A 21189-nucleotide genomic window follows, 5' to 3' on the forward strand; every position below is an offset into this window, starting at 1 on the left:
ATCTTTTTCAAGTTCCACCTTTCTGTGTCAGTCTAGTTTGTATCTTTGCTGGTAATCTTTTCAAAGGCCTCACATGAAATTTATGACTTGAGCACTTCTATAATTGATACAATTACATATAATACATATAAGTAATACAACTGTGTAATTGTGATAAAATGATTGCCAACTTTCACCTGGGAGACATGGGTTCAAATTCCCTACATGAAAGGTACTACCTTTAAGTTGCTTTGGATAAAAGGGTAAATAATGCAAATGCATGAATAGAAACATAAACATAATAACCTTCCAAATGTAATGGTTGATTGAGTACAGAACAGCTATGCAGGGTTTTTTCTCTTTCATACACAGATGGAGGCATTGGAGACTTTGACATGTGGTTCATGAAGCTGGAAAGTAGCTTCAATAATAATAATAATATCATTAATTAATAATTATTAATAATTGGAATAATATACAATTTCCTGTTTTTACTAAAAGATGGAACTTTGAAACATAAACAGAGCACAGAGTGTTTACATCCAGGAGGAATTCAAACCCCAAGAGGATTATTTGCAAGTGTTGGTCCGGTTTTGAGAAGCTCGATTTCATCCAATTTCATTCAGACTGACATGTGTACATGTATTTTCAAAGTCTAGTTTCAGTCAGTATTAATGATAATGATTAGTTTCTCTGCAGTGTAATGTTACTTTGCTTATTCTAACATTATGAGATATATTTTAGGCAAGGCAAGTTCATTTGTAGAGCACAATTTGTAGACAAGGCAATTGAAAGTGCTTTACAGCTACTTAAAATCACAAGTAGGCAAAATGTTCCATTAATGTCCATTAATGAATTAAATTAAAAGCGAAGAGTGCAAATAAAATACTTTCAGTTCTTTAAAAGTCCAGTTTTTGTTGGACAAACACAATAATAACTAAACACCAAGAAGGTTAATGGTCAACAGCTGGAGAGACTATCCAATAGAACGGGCCTCACTGTTCAATGTTTACATGGAGGCTTATATGGCCCATGTAAGGTCTTACAGTGTGGCTCTTTCCCAGAACAGGTCTGAGTACCACTCCACCCTAAGCAAAGACCAACAGCACCAAAACAAAGAAACTGTTCTCCACCATCAATTGGCTACTCCGCCCGCTCAACTCCCCTCATCATCCAGGAGCCAAGAATAGCTCCAAGTTTGTGAAATTCTTTCAGGCCAAAGTGGATTCTATTCACCAGTAGCTTCTAGCACCTCCTTCATCTGCATGACACAAAGCCCAGGCCCCATGTGTTGCTGCTCCTGCCATACCCCCCATTGCACCCCACCTTGCCGCCTTCCCCCCTATGGACACTATCCAGATCGCTAAACTACTTGCCAAGGAAAAGATGTCCACCTGATCATTGGACCTCATGCCCACAGCATTGGTCAAAGCAGCTCTACCCACCGTTTCCTCCATCATGGTAGACATGCTGAACTCCTCCCCAATCAGCTTCAAAACTGCCTCAGTCACTCCAATTCTCAAAAAACCTGGTTTGGACCCAGAGGAACTAAATAACTACCAGCCAATCTCCAACCTTCCCTTCCTCAGTAAAATCCTTGACAGGGCTATTGCCAACCAACCTCACCAACACATGCCCATCCATGAACTCTATGATCCCTTTCGCTGAACAATTTCTCCTCTGTTTTCCCAGTGTATCACATTTAATCACAAGCATCCCAATAAACATGAGCTGTAAACAAAATTTCCTATCAGAGCTGAATATCTTAGGAAAAAGAGAACGAAGAAAGAATATGTTAGGATTGCGTTTTACAGGGATCCATTCAAGTTTGTTAAAGGGTTGTTTAACCAGGAAAAGGGAGGGCAGCTTAAAGCAACAAAGTCAGAGGTGGAAGAGTATCTAAGAAATATATATTCAGATCTTGAGCAGTGTGGAGTTGTAGGCCTTACACCGGACATGCCACCATTAGGAGCGATAGCCCATAAGATGGATGTTAGACCACCTAGGTGTAAAGAGATTGAGGAGGTAGTCAGGTGTGAAAAGGCTTCGTCGGCCCAAGGCCAAATGGAGTCACCTACCGGGTTTATAAAAGTGCACCTGATAGCCTAAAGTTTATGTGGAGGCAATTAAGAATAGTTTAGGAGAAACAGTTTATTTCTAGAGCATGGTGTAGAGCAGGTGTTCCTATCCCAAAGGAGAAAGAGTCCTCGGACCTGAGTCAGTTCTGGGTGGTCTCTCTCCTAAATGTAGAGGGGAAGATTTTCTTCAGCGTAGTTGCACTGATATTAGCTATTTATTTAGAAAGGAATAGCTTAATAGATACTACTGTGCATAAGGCAGGAAAAACAGGTTTCGCAGGGTGTTTAGAGCACACTAGCATGATTTGGCATCAGATTCAGACAACCAAGATTCAGAAAAAAGACTTGCATGTTATATTTCTGGATTTAGCAAATGCATTTGGCTCAGTGCCACATAGCCTTATTTGGAAACCATTTGATTATTTTAGAGTGTTTTAATAGTTGTTAAGTTAGTAAGAGCATATTTTCAGGATATTAGACTGTGCCTAAGTACAGCAGGTTTCACAATAGGTTGGCAGAGGCTAGAAATAGGCATTATGGCAGGGTGTATGATTTCACCATGAGCATTTACAATGGGTCTACATGGATGATATGATGTTGGTGACTACAACAGTGCTATTTATGAAGAGAATACTTGACAGACTTAATAAAAATGTGAAGTGAACTGGTATGAAAATCAAACCAACGAAGTCTAGAAGTATCTCAATAAGTAGAGGGAAATTAAGTTATAGAACGTTTGTAATAGATTAAGAAAAAATTCCAATAATTAGAGAAAACACAGTAAAGAGTTTAGTTATGTGGTACCAGGCCGACTTAAATGATGGAGAGCAGGCAGTGCAGTTTCGGAAAGATGTTGCTGAGTGACTGGATAGAATAGATAAATCAGGGCTTCTAGGAAAGTTGAAGCTGTGGTGTCTGCAGTGTATTGTTTCCTTGGTTGATGTGGCCACTGTCAGTGTATGAGATTCCATTATTTGTTGCAGAAAAAATGGAAAGATTAGTTAGCTTTTGCATTAGGAAGTTGCTAGGTGTTCCTAGATACTTAAGTACTGTGGCACTGTATGGGAAAGGCATACTCCAGCTTCCAGTATCCAGTCTAGTAAAGGAGTTTAAATGTGCTAAAGTTAGGACAGAGCTCCTGTTAGCTGGGAGTAAATATGTGGTAGTTAGTAAGGTGGTTCAAAACCCAACCAAGGGAAGGAAATAGAATCCAAGAATAGCAGCTCAGGAGGCACAAGCAATCCTAGACATACAGAGATTGTGGTAATGTTCAAATAGGCCAGAGAGGCCTGAGGTTTGGCTCAGGCAAACTGGTGTGGAGTAGAGCAGGTCCCAGGGAAAAGAGAAAGCTAGTTGTTCGTTGTAGGTTCGTAGAGAGGAGGAAATGTTAAGGGGTACAAAGGCAGTGGCTCAGGCTAAGCAGGGACAGTGTTTGGATTTGGAAGGTGTAGAGAATAAAAAGCATAGTTGGAAAGAGCTATGGAATATGGAGGAAAGGAGTATTAGATTTTCGATAGGAGCAACATGTGATGTATTTCCAACTCCCCAGAACCTAAAACTCTGGGTGAATGGAGACCCGTTATGATCGTTATGCTCAAGTACTGCAACTCTAAAGAATATTTTGTCAGGTTGTAAGGTTAGTCTGTGACAAGGCCGATATACGTGGCAACATAAACAAGTATTAAGAATCTTAGCTGCATATATTGAAGATAAACGAAGGCATGTGAATTTAGGAGAGTTTAAGGTGAAGAGAGTGACAATTCAGTTTGTTCAAGAGGGGGAGAAAGTTGATAAGATAATAAGGAGGCAATGCAGGTAGCTTTAGGAGGAAAGCTTGTTGTTCCCCAGGAAATAGCCTCTACGAATCTAAGGCCTGATATAGTCTTGTGGTCAAAGAGTAGAATGAGAGTCTATTTCATAGAGCTGACTGTTCCTTGGGAGGAATTAATAGCAGAAGCATATGAAAGGAAAAAGCTTAGGTATGTGGAGTTGGGAGCGCAAGAAGAGCAGCGAGGATGGAAAGTTAGGATATGACAGTGGGAGTAGGATGTAGAGGATTTTTTGCAAAGTCTGTTGTCTCATTGTTGTGGGAGTTGGGTGTAAATGGACAGAGTGTGAGGAAAATAATGAAGGAACTGTCAGATGACACAGTAAAGTCCAGTCAGTGGATTTGGAATATAAGAAGCAATAGTAGCTGGGGGCCCAGCAGGGGGAGCACTTAGGGCAAACAGACTCGTGGAAAAAGCAAGGAAGAAATCGAGGATATATTTAAGTGGAAGGTGTGGCCCATGTGAGCCTTTTGAAACCAGGAGTCCATTTTAGGTAAGTTGGCCTGTAAGGTCTGGTTTTTGCTGATTTCCCCGTTTAGGTGAGTTTGTCTGCTGAATCTACCTCCACCTCTGGCACCCTCTATATAACCCTCCACCCGACAACCCCCCCATTCATTTTGGGCCACTTCTCGGTCATTTTGGGGCACTTTGACAGAAAATCACAGCGGCCACTCTCCTTCCACTTTTGGGTACTTTTCAGTCATCTTGGGGCACATTGGGAGCCTGGCTCTGGGTCCGGCTGGGGGGGCCTGGAGCCTGGTTCTTTTATAAAGTACCAGGGGGCTTGGACGGAAGTGTGTGCCTGAGGCGGAATGCCTAAGTATGGATGAGTTTTCCAGGCCTGGGACCCTAGCCCCCAAAGTGAAGCAAATAAGAATGGGGCACTTTTAACTGATAAAAGTTCCCCAAAGTGAAGCAAGTAAATATGGCACACTTTTCATCATTAAGAAGTGTTCCAAAATGAAGTAACTATGGGGCTCCCTTAATCGATAAGAGCCCCAAAGTGAAGAAAGTAAATATGCCAGACTTTTTATCAGTTAAAAAGGGTTAGAAAATTCAGCATGTAAATAAATGGTCTACTTTGGCACACTTTTGTCATTGAAAAAGTGTGCCGAATTGGAGTCATTATAGCTGATGGTCCAATTATAGACCAGATGGGAACCAGAGCTCCAGCGGCTGGTGACGGTATTGTGTGCCCAAGGAGGAGTGCTCAATTGCGGGTGAGGTTGCCAGGTCAGGGGGCCTTGAGCCTGGTTGTTTTACAAAGTACCAGGGGGCTTGGACAGAAGTGTGTGCCTGAGGCGGAATGCCTAAGTATGGCTGAGTTTTCCAGGCCTGGCACCCTAGCCCCCAAAGTGAAGCAAATAAGAATGGGGCACTTTTAACTGATAAAAGTTCCCCAAAGTGAAGCAAGTAAATATGGCACACTTTTCATCATTAAAAAGTGTTCCAAAATTAAGTAACTATGGGGCTCCCTTAACCGATAAGAGCCCCAAAGTGAAGAAAGTAAATATGCCACACTTTTTATCAGTTAAAAAGGGTTCGAAAATGCAGCATGTAAACAAATGGTCTACTCTAAAGTGTGCCAAATCGGACTCATTTTGGCTGATGGTCCAATTATAGACCAGATGGGAACCAGAGCTACAGCGGCTGGTGATGGTAGTGTGTGCCCGAGGAGGAGTGCTTATCTGCTTGTAGAGGTTGCCAGGTCAGGGGACCTGGAGCCTGGTTGTTTTACAAAGTACCAGGACGGAAGTGTGTGCCTGAGGATGAGGGCTTAAGTGTGGCTGAGTGTTCCAGGCCTCGGACCCTAGCCCCAAAAGTAAAGCAAGTAAAAGTGGGGCACTTTTAACTGATAAAATGCATTTTAAAAGGCGAGAGCTTAAAAATACCTAATTAGGGTTTAAAAATATCCATGGTTATTGGCAACACATTTTGCTATTCATGGTTAGGGGCTCCCAACATGTCATATAGATGCTGCCCCTTAACAACAGTCCAGTCAGTGGATTTGGAATATAAGAAGAAATAGTAGTTGGGAGCCCAGCAGGGGGAGCACTAAGCGCAAACAGACTCGTGGAACAAGCAAGGAAGAAATCCAGGATATATTTACGTGGAAGGTGTGGCCCATGTGAGCCTTTTGAAACCAGGAGTCCATTTTAGGTAAGTTGGCCTGTATGGTCTGGTTTTTGCTGATTTCACCATTTAGGTGAGTTTGTCTGCTGAATCTGCTAGTGTGTCTTCTCCTACCTCCACCTCTGGCACCCTCTATATAACCCTCCACCCGAAAACCCCTCATTCATTTTGGGCCACTTTTTGGTCATTTTGGGGCACTTTTTGGTCATTTTGGGGCACTTTTTGGTCATTTTGGGGCACTTTGACAGAAAATCACAGGGCCCACTCTCCTTCCATTTTGAGGTACTTTTCAGTCATGTTGGGACACTTTGGCTGAAAGTCACATATACCACTCCTCCCCAACTTTGGGGAACTTTTCGGTCATTTTGGGGCACTTTGACAGAAAATCACAGCGGCCCCTCTCCTTCCACTTTGGGGTACTTTTCAGTCATCTTCGGGCACATGGGGAGCCTGGCTCTGGTTCCGGCTGGGGGAGCCTGGAGCCTGGTTCTTTTATAAAGTAACAGGGCGCTCGGAAGGGACTGTGTGCCTGAGGAGGGGTGCTCAATTGCGGGTGAGGTTGCCAGGTCAGGGGGCCTTGAGCCTTTTTTTTTTTACAAAGTACCAGGGGGCTTGGACAGAAGTATGTGCCTGAGGCGGAATGCCTAAGTATGGCTGAGTTTTCCAGGCCTGGGACCCTAGCCCCCAAAGTGAAGCAAATAATAATGGGGCACTTTTAACTGATAAAAGTTCCCCAAAGTGAAGCAAGTAAATATGGCACACTTTTCATCATTAAGAAGTGTTCCAAAATGAAGTAACTATGGGGCTCCCTTAATCGATAAGAGCCCCAAAGTGAAGAAAGTAAATATGCCAGACTTTTTATCAGTTAAAAAGGGTTCGAAAATTCAGCATGTAAATAAATGGTCTACTTTGGCACACAAAAAGTGTGCCGAATTGATGGTCCAATTATAGACCAGATGGGAACCAGAGCTCCAGCGGCTGGTGACTGTAGTGTGTGCCCGAGGAGGAGTGCTTATCTGCTTGTAGAGGTTGCCAGGTCAGGGGCCTTGAGCCTGGTTCTTTTGTAAAGTACCATTAAAACCCAGGGGGCTTGGAAATGTTAAATGTTGGGGGCTCGACACCAAATGTGATGTGCAGCATATATGCAAGACATATAGCAACAAACCAAGGGTTTTCTAAGTACTTTCTCCTTGGCTATGAGCAAAGGGCAACAATGGGTGTGCTTTGGAATATTTCCCTGACTGAAATAGTGTCCCAAATTTGGGCCTGGCTCCTCGAGGTAGGGTGAGGCATTGGATGGGAACCGGAGCTCCAGCGGGTGCCAAACGGAGTGTGTGCCCAAGGTGGACTGCTTATCTGCGAGTAGAGGTTGCCAGGTCAGGAGGCCTGGACTTTTTCCAAAGGACCATGAAGTACCGGGGGCTCTGATGGGACAGTGTGCCCGCGGAGGGGCTTGGACGGAAGTGTGTGTCTGAGGATGAGTGCTTAAGTGTGGCTGAGTGTTCCAGGCCTCGGACCCTAGCCCCAAAAGTAAAGCAAGTAAAAGTGGGGCACTTTTAACTGATAAAATGCATTTTAAAAGGCAAGAGCTTAAAAATACCTAATTAGGGTTGAAAAATATCCATGGTTATTGGCAACACATTTTGCTATTCGTGGTTAGGGGCTCCCAACATGTCATATAGATGCTGCCCCTTAACAACAGTCTAAAGACACATTCCACAATCCTTAAACATGAATTGAGACAATACTGGGTATTATGCAGATGTAGAGTTATAGTTATAGATTATAGGTATATCCGTAACTATTGAACATTTTCTCGTGAGATTTGGCTCACCTTATCCAGCACGTGCCTCATCAAAGACCTCTGCCAAACTTCTACCTACTTTTTAGCTTGCTACCACTGCCGAGGACCTCTCAGCTGACACAAAGCTGTGGTTAACTGTTTGTGTTTCTGGTTCTCGGTCTGTTTTGCTTCCTGCCCTGGGCTCTAAAGTCGATCTCACCAACTTTAAGTTTTTGAATCCTTAGGAGTCCCGGCTTTACCTGCCTCTAGACCAAGTCCCAGAATGTGCCACATTTCCCTTGCTTTGCAGGCCTCCAGCCTGGCACCCGCAGGGATTCATGCTTTACAGCTCTTCTGCTCAGAGCTTAATGAAGTCCTACTTCCATCGCTGAACCCATTTGTCTCCATAGTGGCCTCCTCTGTCTTCTTGGCACACTATTGTAGCCATGTTTGAAGATTGGCTCTATACGTTTAGAAATATCTACTTTTTGATCAACAACTTTGGTCTAGAGTGAATAGACATCAACAGTGGGTGGTACCTTGAAACTTTATACAAACAATAGGCTCTTGTCAAGATGATCCCACGTCACTTCATCCCACTTCATGTGATTTTTACCTCTTGAACCATCAGCAGGCTGAAGAAATATCTTCTCAACACCTGGACAGACTGCTAAGGCATTTGTTACAGTCAACCATGTATCTTAACTCTGTTTGGCCACCAGCTGGTCAAAATGTCATGTATACTGTAAAAACAAATGCATTTCTTTTTGAATAAGCTTTCACTGGTCATGACGACTTGACATTGAGGATTGTCATAATAAAAGTGAGTTCCTCTTTCATCTAATCCAGGGATGTCCACATCCGGTCAAGTGCCACACTGCAGCACCAACTTGATACTAAACTTGGTGGATGTTCTTGTTTTATTGTCTCTTTACACACTGCACTGATTTCCCTTTAACCTCTCTGGTCTACTGGTGGGAAAGCTGTAGTCTCTGGCAAAGTCGCAGGATGTACAGTGGAGAGTCATCATTGTTTGGTGGGGGGATCTGCAACCAGGTCAACTGGTTAAATTATTTCCCACCCAAACAGCATCATATTAGGTGTGATGCCACTGGAGCCATGTCTTGTTGTACAATACACCATGACTGCAAATAGGATTTTTAGATCTCAGTCCTACTGGCAGCGCTCTGCCATAGTGACCAGAATCTTTTGGCAATGTGGTGTTAAAGCAGTTCACGTGTCTATCTAATTGTGGGTGGAAAGATGTGCTTTTTATCTTTTCAATCCCCAAAAGCTCACAGCAGACTTGAAATTGGTGCCCTGGTCACTGTGTGCAGTGTGTGGTGCCCCGTACCAGCACAGCCACCCTGAGACAGTCTTGTCTGCTACTGTTGAGGCCTTTTTGTTGGGCAGTGGGTAAGCTTCCAACCACTTGCTAAGATAATCCTGTAACAGAAGAATGTATTGGTCATGTCTTTCAGTTTCATCCAGTGGTTTCATCATCTTGACTGCTATTCTTTCCATGGGAGCACCAACCCTCACTATGCCCAGTTGCTCATGATGTTCCCTAAAGGTAACATGTACTCAGAGATAAGAATTCATCCCAGTCCAGAACCTTGTGGAACACTATAAATATGCAACCTCTATTGGTCACCACTCTCATGACCACTAGAGGTCACATATGTTTTGAGTGTAAAGAAGTATAAAGAAATGTTTAAGTGAGGTAGACAGTCTCATAAAGTTTTTTTTAGTTTGGGTATATTTATGCAAACAACTGCAACCAAAAAGTAGTGTGTTAAGGTGAGGAAAAAGTCAAAGTTTGGGACACATGAAAAACAACAATCCACAACCTTTAATCACACTTGACAACAATCATAGAAGTTACAGAACACCAGTTTCTATAGGGACCAAAGCCGTAGTGAAAAGGTGAGAAAGAAGGAGGAAAGGAAGCATATAAAAGTGTTTCAGTCAGAGAGCAGTCAGAGTTCAGCAGCTTCTCCATCCTGTGATGATGGAGGAAACTGAACTCTGCTTTCCACAGCTCAACACCTCCTGCAGGAGGATACAGCTTCCTCACTTTGAGACCATGTTGATTTACGTTCTGCTGTCCTGTATCTCTGTGCTGTCTGCTGTTCTCAACCTGCTCGTCATCATCTCCATCTCACACTTCAGGTAGAAACACACTATTTTTAATGTTTTCGTGTTTAACTCTGTGCTGTATCTGCTTTCTTATGAATGATAACTGATATAAGGGACAAGAAGAGTTGAAATGTTTCTGTTGTTCCTCCACAGGAAGCTCCACACTCCCACCAACCTCCTCCTCCTCTCTCTGGCTGTGTCAGACTTCTTTGTCAGCATCTTGTTGTTCTTTGATATTGTGGTCATAGACGGCTGCTGGTTCCTCGGTGACCTCATGTGTATTTTTTATCAATATTTAGCATATGTCATCACTTCTGCATCCACAGGAAACATGGTGATCATATCTATTGATCGCTATGTGGCTATTTGTTACCCTATGCATTATACCTCCAAAATCACACAGAAACGAATGAAGATCTGTGTCTGTGTGTGTTGGATCTGTTCATTAACATTTCATAGTCTGATTCTGATGGATAACCTGAAACAACCAGGCAGGTATAACTCCTGCGTTGGAGAATGCGTCTTTGTTATGAACGGCATTGCAGGATATACAGATCTGACTTTTTCCTTCATTGTTCCCATTGGTGTAATTATAGTTCTGTATCTCAGAGTATTTGTGGTGGCTGTGTCTCAGGCTCGGGCCATGCGCTCTCATATCACCGCCACCAATCTCAAACATTCAGTAACTGCTAAGAAATCTGAGCTGAAAGCAGCCAGGACTCTCGGTGTTGTTGTGGTTGTGTTTCTACTGTGTTTGTGCCCATATTATTGTGTTGCTCTCTCAGGCCAAGATAGCTCACTCAATTCATCTCTTGCTTTTGTAGCATGTTTGTACGCCTTTAACTCCTGCCTCAATCCCATAATCTATGCCTTTTTTTACCCCTGGTTCAGGAATGCCATTCAGCTCATCGTTACACTTCAGATACTGAAGCCTGACTCCTGCGACATCAACATGATGTAAAGACACTTCATGATACTTGAGCTCAGCACAGATAAAAGTATTTAGATGTGAAGATACTTTGAATTCCTCTGTTTCCACAAACACACCATCAGTTACATCAAGTTCAAGTGTGTGGGTTTACTTTTGTTAAACCTGTGAAATACATAATTGGCATTAAAGGAGGACGCCTGTTCTGAGGGCTATTGTGTTCAATTTAACATGTTTCTTCAACCATTTCGATCATATTTAAATGTAGGTAAGAGGATGTTTTCTCACTTTCAGAGGAGCATATCAACACTGCAGTATTATTACTGTGACACCAGATTAATGCCTGTAATCACTAAGGTGTAACAATTCTTAAATTAGGACTAAAATTACATGCAAACATGTATAAATCTTTTTAAAGTTACATCTCTCTGTGTCAGTTCAGTTTGTATCTTCCCTGGTCATCTTTTCAAAGGCCTCACATGAAATGTTTACATGTACAGGAATCAGCTTATTAACTTAAGCTTTTCAGACACGACAGCGTTGTGGAACGTGTGAGAAAAGGTTGGAGATATTCTGCTGCTTCTTGCCTCTTCTGTGGGAGATCCTGGTCCCTGTAAGTACAGCTGAATTCACTGCACAGAGGTTGTCTATAAGTCACTTGAACGGTGATTATGTTAGATGAGGCTTTGGTTTTAAAATCAGGATTTTATTAGAGCAGAACGACAGTCTGGAAAAGTGAGCTGACAGTAGTCTTTAAGGGCTGATTTTCAGTCCCAGTTTCTGTTAATCAAACAGAAAATGATGTGAATGAGGAGAGTTTTATTGGGAATTCAACTGGTTTAATATACATTTTACTGTTTTTTTTTTTCTAAAAGATGGAGCATTAACAGATCACCTAATAACATTCGTGTCTGGGTGAGTGTTTACATCCAGTAATAGTAATAGAACTGAACCGGACCGGGGGACAAGGAAAGAAGAGGAAACAGAACAAAAATAGAAACAAAAACCAGACAACCAGCTGCTACACCTGTAAAAACAAAACAGACGACAATCCATGGCCTCTGAGGGGAATCCAGCCTTAGCGCCTCCAGGAGCACCTGAAAGCAGACAAGCAGAGAAAAAAACAAACAAAAACAAGCACAAGAAGCGGCAATCACATACAACACAGCTGTGGATATAGATGACCTGAGATGACATGATAATACATCAACTGCTTAGCGACCATGCTACTGGGCTAATGAATGTGTGTGTGTGTGAGAACATTCACAGGACCTACATGATAACCGTGCTTAGTTATGAGTGTATAAGCGTACAGAGCCACAATTCACAGCCGCCCCCAGCAATCAGAAGCAGGCAGAGAGGGCCACAAGACCCAGGCCACCAGCAGCCCCCACGGAGCACAGAACCCAGGAAGCCTACCGCAGGGACAACCAGGCATCCACCCAGAAGACTGCAGAGGAAGCCCCCAGAAAGAGCCCCCATAAGCATAGGGCAGAGGCCCTCCAGGAGCCAGGGGCAACAGCCCACCGACCCCGCCAAGCCCCAACCGCCCAGACATGGGCCATGCACTAGACCCGGGTCCTAGGTGCCCTAGGCCTCACCAAAAACCCAGGAGGGCCAAGCGCCCCAGACAGCCACACAGTGGGTCAGCGCCCTCCCCAGCGCCCCTGGCCAAGTGCCCTGGGAGTTAAGACGTGCCCACAGGTGGGTGAAGTCGCGAGCAGCGGGGAGAGGCAACGCCGCCCCCCCATCGGGAGAAGCACAGGCAGGCCAGGCGACAGCAAGTCCCAGATCCAGGCCCAATCATTACCACACACACTTTCATGTCCCATACATCCACACGTCCTCCCTCCCTCGACTCTGCTGGGGTGTAGTGCAGCGGGCACACCAGGGGGCCCGCAGCCACCACAGACCCCGAACCAGCAGAACAATTAATTAATCCTCTTGGCCCCTCCCGCTCCGAGCAGCAACCAGGAAGCAGGGGTGTGGGAAGAAGACACCTCCCCTCACCCTTCTGGCTCTTCAATATTTTCTAATAGTGAGCGATTAAAATTGAGGGGCAGCCAAACTTGTAGAACTAGGAGCGCGGCCCTCTGGGCAGCCTACATACCCAAAGAGCCCCGCCCACCAGATGCCACTCAGTGTAACCACCCCCCAAGACCTAATGTGTGTGTGTGAGTGTGTTTGATAAGTAGTAATGTCTAAGATGTAATTAAAACAGGGGCGGGGAACTGCAGAGTGCAACGAAAGGGGACCACCTACGTGGCCCCATCCACTACACCCCACCGAACACACACACGCCCCCAAAACCCTTCATGTGTGAGTGTGTGCTGTGTACAAGAGCCAGAAGGGAGAGGGGTATGGGGATATACACCGGGGGAGCTACTCTCCCCCGGGGAGGGCAGCCAGGGACTGGCTGCAATAGGCACCCCCGCTACCTGGGAGCCAACACAGGGCAGGAGGGCCTGATGTCCACCAGGCTCGGGGCCTGCAGCGACCATATTCCGGGAGCTACTGTACCCCCAGAAGGTACCCATCCCGCCCCACCCCACTCAACCCAACCCCGCCCCAGAGGACCTCTACAAAAAACAAACAAGCGACAACAAAAAACAAACAAACAAACCACCCGGTCACACCAGTTGCAGCAGCCCGGGCCTGAGACCCACCATCACCCAGGCCCCCCCCCAACAGGGGAAAAGCACCGCCCCCACCCACCGCACGCCCCAACACCCTGAAAAAAAACAACCATCTGCGGACACCTTGGAGGTCCCAGAGCAACAAGCCCGGCACCAGGACCTGCTACAACCCACCCAGATGTGGCGCGTCCAGGGCAACCCAGCCCCTCCAGGCACAGGCAGGGCCCCCCCCCCGGGCGCAAGGCAGCGCCCAGCCACCAGGGCCCAGGCCCAGCACCACCACCCACGCCAGAGCAGCCCGGCCACCCGGCATAGAGCCAGCAGCCACCACCCCAAGGCCCCTAAGGGACCCCGCCCCACACCGCAAGACAGCCCCACCCGCAAGCCCCCAAAACTGCCCTCCAAGCCCGACACACAGTCCCCCCCAGCACACACCCAACCGCCCAGAGCGACGGGACAGCAACCCACCACCACCACTATGTGATAAAGCTAATCAGAGGGGACCAGAGAGAATGAAATTCAGCCAATTGATGTTTTGAGGAGGCAGACATTGTTTCCATGCTAATATAATCTAAAAGAAAATTTCTAAACTGGTTAATACACAGATTGTTCTTCGCTTTCCAGTTCAAGAGAATAGTTTTCTTTGCGATACATAACACTGTGAGAACCATGTGTGCTGAGTTAATTTCCATGTTGATGTTGTCTGAGTCACCCAGTATGCACAGTGTGGGGCATGCAGGGATGCTACACTTTAGCCATGTTGAAAGGTCCTCACAGACCTCAAGCCAGAACTTCTGGACAGGCGCACAAAACCACAAAGCGTGTGCATAATCATCAGGTGTGTTATCTGTGCAATGTGAGCAAATGTTTGAGTGTGTTAGACCCATCCTGAACATTCTTTGTCCTGTATAGTGTGTTCTATGAAGGATTTTGTATTGTATGAGCTGTAAATTAGGATTCCGAGTCATTCTGAAGGTGTTCAAACATATTTGTGGCCAGAAGGACTAGAACTGATGGATAAATCTGCCTCCCATTTTGAGGATGGAAGAGACATTGTGTCATCTATTTTAGACAATAATTTATATATTTTTGATAGTAGTTTTGGGGTGCAGATGCTTAGAAATTCTGCTACCCTAGTTGGGAGTTGTAAGTCTGGTTGGTGGAGGATATATTTCTTTGTTATTATAGACTTAAGTTGTTGATATTCTAGGAATCTATTGCTGCCTATCTGATGTTGTGATATGAGCTCATCAAATGAAATAAAATTTCCATTTTGGATTATATGTTCCAGATGTTTAATTCCTTTGATCTTCCACAGAGTAAAGTTTTAGCATTTTTTTGTTTTGCAGTATGTCAGGATTGTTTCAGATGGGTGTAAGCTTACATGGGACAAGTGAAGACTTTGTTATTTTAAGAAATTCCCACCAGGCTGTCAGAGAGGTGCTGATGTTAATGCTTTTGAAACATTTGTGATTTTTTACGTTTTGACTAATAAGTGAAAGGTCAGAGATTTCCAGATTATCACACAATGCTTGTTCTATATTTATCCATGGTTCATCTATTGGGCTAGGTTTAAACCATTTTGATATATACTGTAACCTATTGGCTAAGGAATAGTGCTGAAAATTAGGGCAATCTAATCCACCACAGTCTTTATACGTGGTGGTTTGTTTTTCCACAGAAATTTGGAGATGCATGAATCTAGTGACTTAAACCAAGTAGCAGATGGTTTTATTGGGATCATTGAGAACAAATAATTAACTTTTGGTAGTATCATCATTTTAATAGTTGTAACTCTCCCCATAAGTGATATAGGGAAGGACTTCCAACGAGAGAGATCGTCCTCTACTGTCTTTAATAATTGCACATAATTTAGCTTTGTTAGCTCTGAGAGCCTGGAGGAAACGTTTATGCCTAAATATCTAATATTTCCTGACTGTAAAGTGATCGCAGGTATATTCTGGACTCTACAGTTAATGGGCAGAACTGTGGTCTTAGACCAATTGATAGAGTAGTCAGAAAGTGCTGAGAATTTATTTATGAGTGTGATCGTGTGAGTGAGAGACGTTTGAGAGTTCTGAAGGAAAAGTAAAACATCATCAGCATAAAGACTTATTTTATGCTCAATATTTTGGGGTTGGATGCCTTTAATATTTCTATCTTGTCTGATAGCAGCTGCTAAAGGTTCGATGAAAATAGCAAAAAGTGAGGGAGAAAGTGGGCAACCCTGTCTTGTACCTCTCTGCAGACTGAAGCTTGGAGAGGTTTGATCATTTGTCCTGACACTTGCATTTGGGGAGCTATATAATATCCTTATCCAGTTGATGAAGTGTGACCCAAATCCAAATTTGTTTAATGCTGCGAATAAAAATTTCCAGTTCACTCGATCAAATGCTTTTTCTGCATCTAGAGAGACTATTGTGGTTTCCAGGTTGTTGATGGTAGAATAGTCTATGAGATTAATTAGCCTGCGAGTGTTAGTGGATGAGTGTCTACCCTTTATAAAACCTGTCTGGTCAGGATGTATTATAAGTGGAGTTATTTTTTCCATTCTTTTGGCAAGGGCTTTACAAATTATTTTGAGGTCTGCATTTATTAGAGATATTGGGCGGTAGCTGGATGGAAGTATGGGGTCTTTTCCTGGTTTCTGTAGCAAGATAATGTTAGCAGAGTTCATGTGTGGGGATAATCTGCCATTCTGCTTAACTTGTAATACCATTTTGTGAAATGCAGGTGCCAAAACAGTCCAAAATTCTTTGTAGAACTCTGCTGGAAAACCATCTGGTCCCGGGGCTTTGTTACTAGGCATATGTTGAAGGGCTTCATGGAGTTCTCCTATTGAAAGAGGTGAATCCAGAGCCATTGCCTGTTCGGTTTGTAATTTTGGAAGGTTGATATTACTAAGAAACTGATCTATGTTACTGTCTGATGGATCATTTTGTGATGAATATAAGGTTTTATAGAAGTTCCTAAAAGCATTGTTGATTACATCGGGGTCATGGGTGACATTTCCTTTTGAGTCTTTAACAGAAGTGATAGTTGTTTTCTCTTTGTTTCTCTTTAGTTGGTTAGCTAGGAACCTTCCAGATTTATTCCCGTGCTCAAAGTTCTCCAAGCGAAGTCTTTGTATCAGAAACTGTGTTTGTTTATCAATAATTTTGTTTAATTCAAGTTTAGCTTTTCTTAGTTCATTCACTATGTGTTCCTCTTTGGAGGTACTGTAGACAATTTCTAATGATTTAATCCTGAGTTCTAAATCTGATATCCTTGAACTTTCCCTCTTTTTCTTATTTGATGAAAAAGAGATTATTTTGCCTCTCATAACTGCTTTTCTGGCTTCCCAGAGAGTACAAGCTGTCATTCCTGGCAGGTCATTATTTTCTAAATATACAGACCATTGCCTTTTGAAATAATTAATAAAATCAGGGTCTTTTAGTAATGATGTATTAAATCTCCAATTCCTAGCTGGTGGTGTAACTCTGTTATTCTTCAGTGTGATAGAAACTGGAGCGTGATCACTGATAGTGATGGGGTGGATTTTTGTGTCTGAAATATCCTTCATCAAGGAACTGCTAACTAAGAAATAATCTATTCTTGAATATGAGTGGTGTACCGGTAAGAAGAAGGTGTATTCTCTGAGAGTGGGGTGATGGGAGCGCCAAGCATCACAAAGACCAAAATCTTTCATATACTGTTTAACAATATTCGTGGACTGCCAGTTCCGCTGACTTCCTGAAGTACTGAGTCTGTCTACTCCTGAGTCTAATACCATGTTAAAGTCCCCTCCTATGATGAGTGTGTTATCTGAGTGATCAGAGAGTGAAATGAAAAAGGAGTGAAAAAATGAGGGGTCATCCACATTTGGACCATATATATTTGCAATGCATAAATTCATATTTTGAATAGATAAATTAACTATTAGAAATCTACCTTCTGGATCTATAACTGTTGTTTACGGTGAAATTTACTCTTCTATTTATCAGAATGGCTACACCTCTTTGTCTGGAGTTGTAACAGGCTGAGTACACATGAGGAAACTGTGCTGTGGTGAGAACATCAGCTGCAGTCTCTGATAAATGAATCTCCTGTAATAAAACAATGTCCGCCTGTAAATCCTTCAATTTATTGGAGATTTTTAATCTCTTCTCCCTGGACCCAGCTCCATGCACATTCCATGAGATAAACCTCAGCGTGGACATGCTCAGACTAACGCAGTGAGTGCTGGATGCTTGCTAAAAGCATCCCGTGCGTGTGTGTGCATATATGCTTCCATGAACATGCCATAGGTGGTGTTTCAGTTGTCAGTATGAGCTTGCTACAATATGTACTTGGGCTGTCGATGCTGTGTGGAACTTGATTATGTGCTCTGCTCAAAACTCTATGTGCGCCGTGCTTGTTAACATTATTTATTAAGGTGAAAATGCAGCGGGTTGGGGAAGAAAGACAGAATAGAAAAACAGTGCAAAAGAGTGGAAGTGTGAGATAGAAAAAACTAAAACAAAAAAACATACCCAAATAAACAAATATGAACTGCATATATCCTATGCTGGTGAGACTGGCAGTGAGCTATATATTTTGCCTTGATAGATAACTGTGAATTGGATAGATTATTTCATCTTACTTATGTCATCTACAGTGAAATGATTCATACAAGTTAACGAATACAGATCACCTGGAGTTTAGAAGAGCCAAGGAGTGGTTTCCTGGTCGCGGTACAGCTGCCCGTTGATGAATAACTTATCCACCGCAATGACAGCTCGGGAGCCTCCTTCCATGAACTTTCTCCGGATGGGGAACAGAACCCTGCGTCTTTCCAGGATTTCTTTGGGAAACTGGTCGTTGACGCTGAAGTCCGTTCCTCTCAGCTCCCTGCCGCGGCCCCTCACCTGGACCTTCTGTTGGAAATGCTCGAACTTGGCCACAATCGGTCTCGGTCGGCGGGCATCAGGTCTCTTCCCTCCCAGGCGGTGGACTCGGTGAAAAGTAATGTTTTTCACTACATCTACTGGAAGTTTCAGTTGATTTTGGATGAAGTTTTTCACTGCGAGTTCAGGATCCTTGTCTGCCTGCTCCGGGATTCCAGAAAACACCAGATTGTCCCTCATACTACGAGCCTGGAGATCAATAATTGATTCTTTCATCCTCTTGTTCTCATCAGAGATACGGCTCATTCCTTCGGTGAGTGATTTCACCGATCCTCTGAGGGCTGCGTTTTCTGCAGCCAGCGTCTGCACCTGTTGCTGAACTCCAACGACTCCCGTAATGCCTGGAACTCTCTGTGTAGAATTTCTAACAGAAACATACGGGCGTCGAAGCTGGATAATTTGTTATCGATCGATGTTAAAATGTCCGTCGAATCATTACCAGCTGGAGACGTCGCTCCGGGTGACTCTTCATTACGACTTCTCTTTGAGGTTGAAGCCTTGCTGCTAGCAGATGGGGTTTGGTTAGTTTTCCCCATGACGATCCTGTCAAAACACTCGTCGATGAAATCCGTGAGGCTCTCCAGGCTTTCTTCACTGTACTCCAGTGTTTTGTTTTTGTTTCACCCGATAATATATTTATTTAAACAGTAGTTATTGGCGTAATTATAATCTTACTATATTGTTTGCTCTATTTGAGGCGCGCCTTGTTTGAATCTGCCGATAGTCTCACACAATCTCGCGACACTACAGCATCACTCCCGACCCTCCCGAAGTCATGAGCAAAATATGACAGGAACACACTTAAATTTCATGTGGAAACTAAACGCGCAACAGACACAAAAACAAAGACTGGCATGCAAAAAGGAAGTCAGGGAGCGTTTATTCAGATGGGGCTAAATACTGCAGGTATGTTAATTTAAAAACTAGGGCCAGGTATGTGGGAGTAGTCGAAACCAAGATTAATTGAGAAAAATTAGGGAACTAAAGCAAAGTCACATGACAACAGAAGCAAAACATAGACTAAAAATAAATTATGGAAGAAACTGTGAATGCAGGACATTGAAATCTGAGTTAGAGAAACATGAGCACAGAAAGATCAGTTTACGAGTCTCAGTGGAGGACGGAGAGGTGGGTGGAGATAAATTCACTGAGTTACAAAAACATTCTCTCAGAGAGCTGTCAGAGTTCAGCAGCTTCTCCATCCTGTGATGAAGGAGGAAACTGAACTCTGCTTTCCACAGCTCAACACCTCCTGCAGGAGGATACAGCGTCCTCACTTTGAGGTCATGCTGACTTATATTACACTGTCCTCCATCTCTGTGCTGACTGCTGTTCTCAACCTGCTTGTCATCATCTCCATCTCACACTTCAGGTAGAAACACATTATTTTTAATGTTTTCACGTTTAACTCTGTGCTGTATCTGCTTTCTTATGAGTGATAACTGATATAAGGGACAAGAAGAGTTGAAATGTTTCTGTTGTTCCTCCACAGGAAGCTCCGCACCCCCACCAACCTCCTCCTCCTCTCTCTGGCTGTGTCAGACTTCTCTGTCGGCCTCTTGTTGTTCTTTCAGATTATGGTCATAGACGGCTGCTGGTTCCTCGGTGACCTCATGTGTACTCTATATCAGTATTTAGCATATATAATCCTCTCTGCATCCATAGGAACCATGATGATCATATCTATTGATCGCTATGTGGCTATTTGTTACCCTATGCATTACACCTCCAAAATCACACAGAAACGGATGAAGATCTGTGTCTGTGTGTGTTGGATCTGTTCATTAATATTTCAGAGTCTGATTCTTATGGATAACCTGAAACAACCAGGCAGGTATAACTCCTGCGTTGGAGAATGTATCATTGTTGTTAACTACATTGCAGGATATGCAGATCTGACTTTTTCCTTCATTGTTCCCATTGGTGTAATTATAGTTCTGTATCTCAGAGTATTTGTGGTGGCTGTGTCTCAGGCTCGGGCCATGCGCTCTCATATCACCGCCACCAATCTCAAACATTCAGTAACTGCTAAGAAATCTGAGCTGAAAGCAGCCAGGACTCTCGGTGTTGTTGTGGTTGTGTTTCTGCTGTGTATGTGCCCATTTTATTGTGTTACTCTCTCAGGCCAAGATAGCACTCTCAATGCTTCATCTGCTGCTTTTGTAATATGTTTGTTCCTCTTTAATTCCTGTCTCAACCCCATAATCTATGCCTTTTTTTACCCCTGGTTCAGGAAAGCCATTCAGCTCATTGTTACACTTCAGATACTGAAGCCTGACTCCTGTGACATCAACATGATGTAAAGACACTTCGTGATACTTGAGCTCAGCACAGATAATAGTATTTAGATGTGAAGATACTTTGAGTTCCTCTGTTTCCACAAACACATCATCAGTTACATCAAGTTCAAGTGTGTGGGTTTACTTTTGTTAAACCTGTGAAATACATAATTGGCATTAAAGGAGGACGCCTGTTCTGAGGGCTGTTGTGTTCAATTTAACATGTTTCTTAAACTATGCTGATGATAATTAAATGTAGGTAAGAGGATGTTTTCTCACTTTCAGAGGAGCATGTCAACACTGCAGTAGTATTACTAATCTGGTGCATTAATCTGGTGTAATCTTTTACACCAGATTAATGCCTGTAATCACTGAGGTGTAACAATTCTGATATTGGGACTAAAATTACATGCAAACATCCACAAATCTTTTTAAAGTTCCACCTTTCTTTGTCAGTCTAGTTTGTATCTTCCCTGGTAA

The 21189-nt window shown here is 43.4% G+C and overlaps 1 protein-coding gene across 1 annotated transcript; it reads left to right on the plus strand.

Annotated features, from left to right (window-relative positions):
• Positions 1-1389: 1389 nt before the first annotated feature.
• LOC140319273 (trace amine-associated receptor 13c-like) lies at positions 1390-20733 on the plus strand. The gene is made up of 7 exons (XM_072396862.1): positions 1390-1567; positions 9140-9218; positions 9861-9974; positions 10095-10207; positions 10538-10623; positions 19603-19802; positions 19923-20733. The coding sequence occupies exons 1-7, from the start codon at positions 1390-1392 to the stop codon at positions 20731-20733; spliced, it is 1581 nt and encodes a 526-aa protein (XP_072252963.1).
• The last annotated feature ends 456 nt before the right edge of the window (positions 20734-21189 follow it).

The sequence above is a fragment of the Leuresthes tenuis genome, unplaced genomic scaffold (genome assembly GCF_036924035.1).
Source record: "Leuresthes tenuis unplaced genomic scaffold, fLeuTen1.0.hap1 SCAF_12, whole genome shotgun sequence".
Taxonomy (NCBI): Eukaryota; Metazoa; Chordata; class Actinopteri; order Atheriniformes; family Atherinopsidae; genus Leuresthes; species Leuresthes tenuis.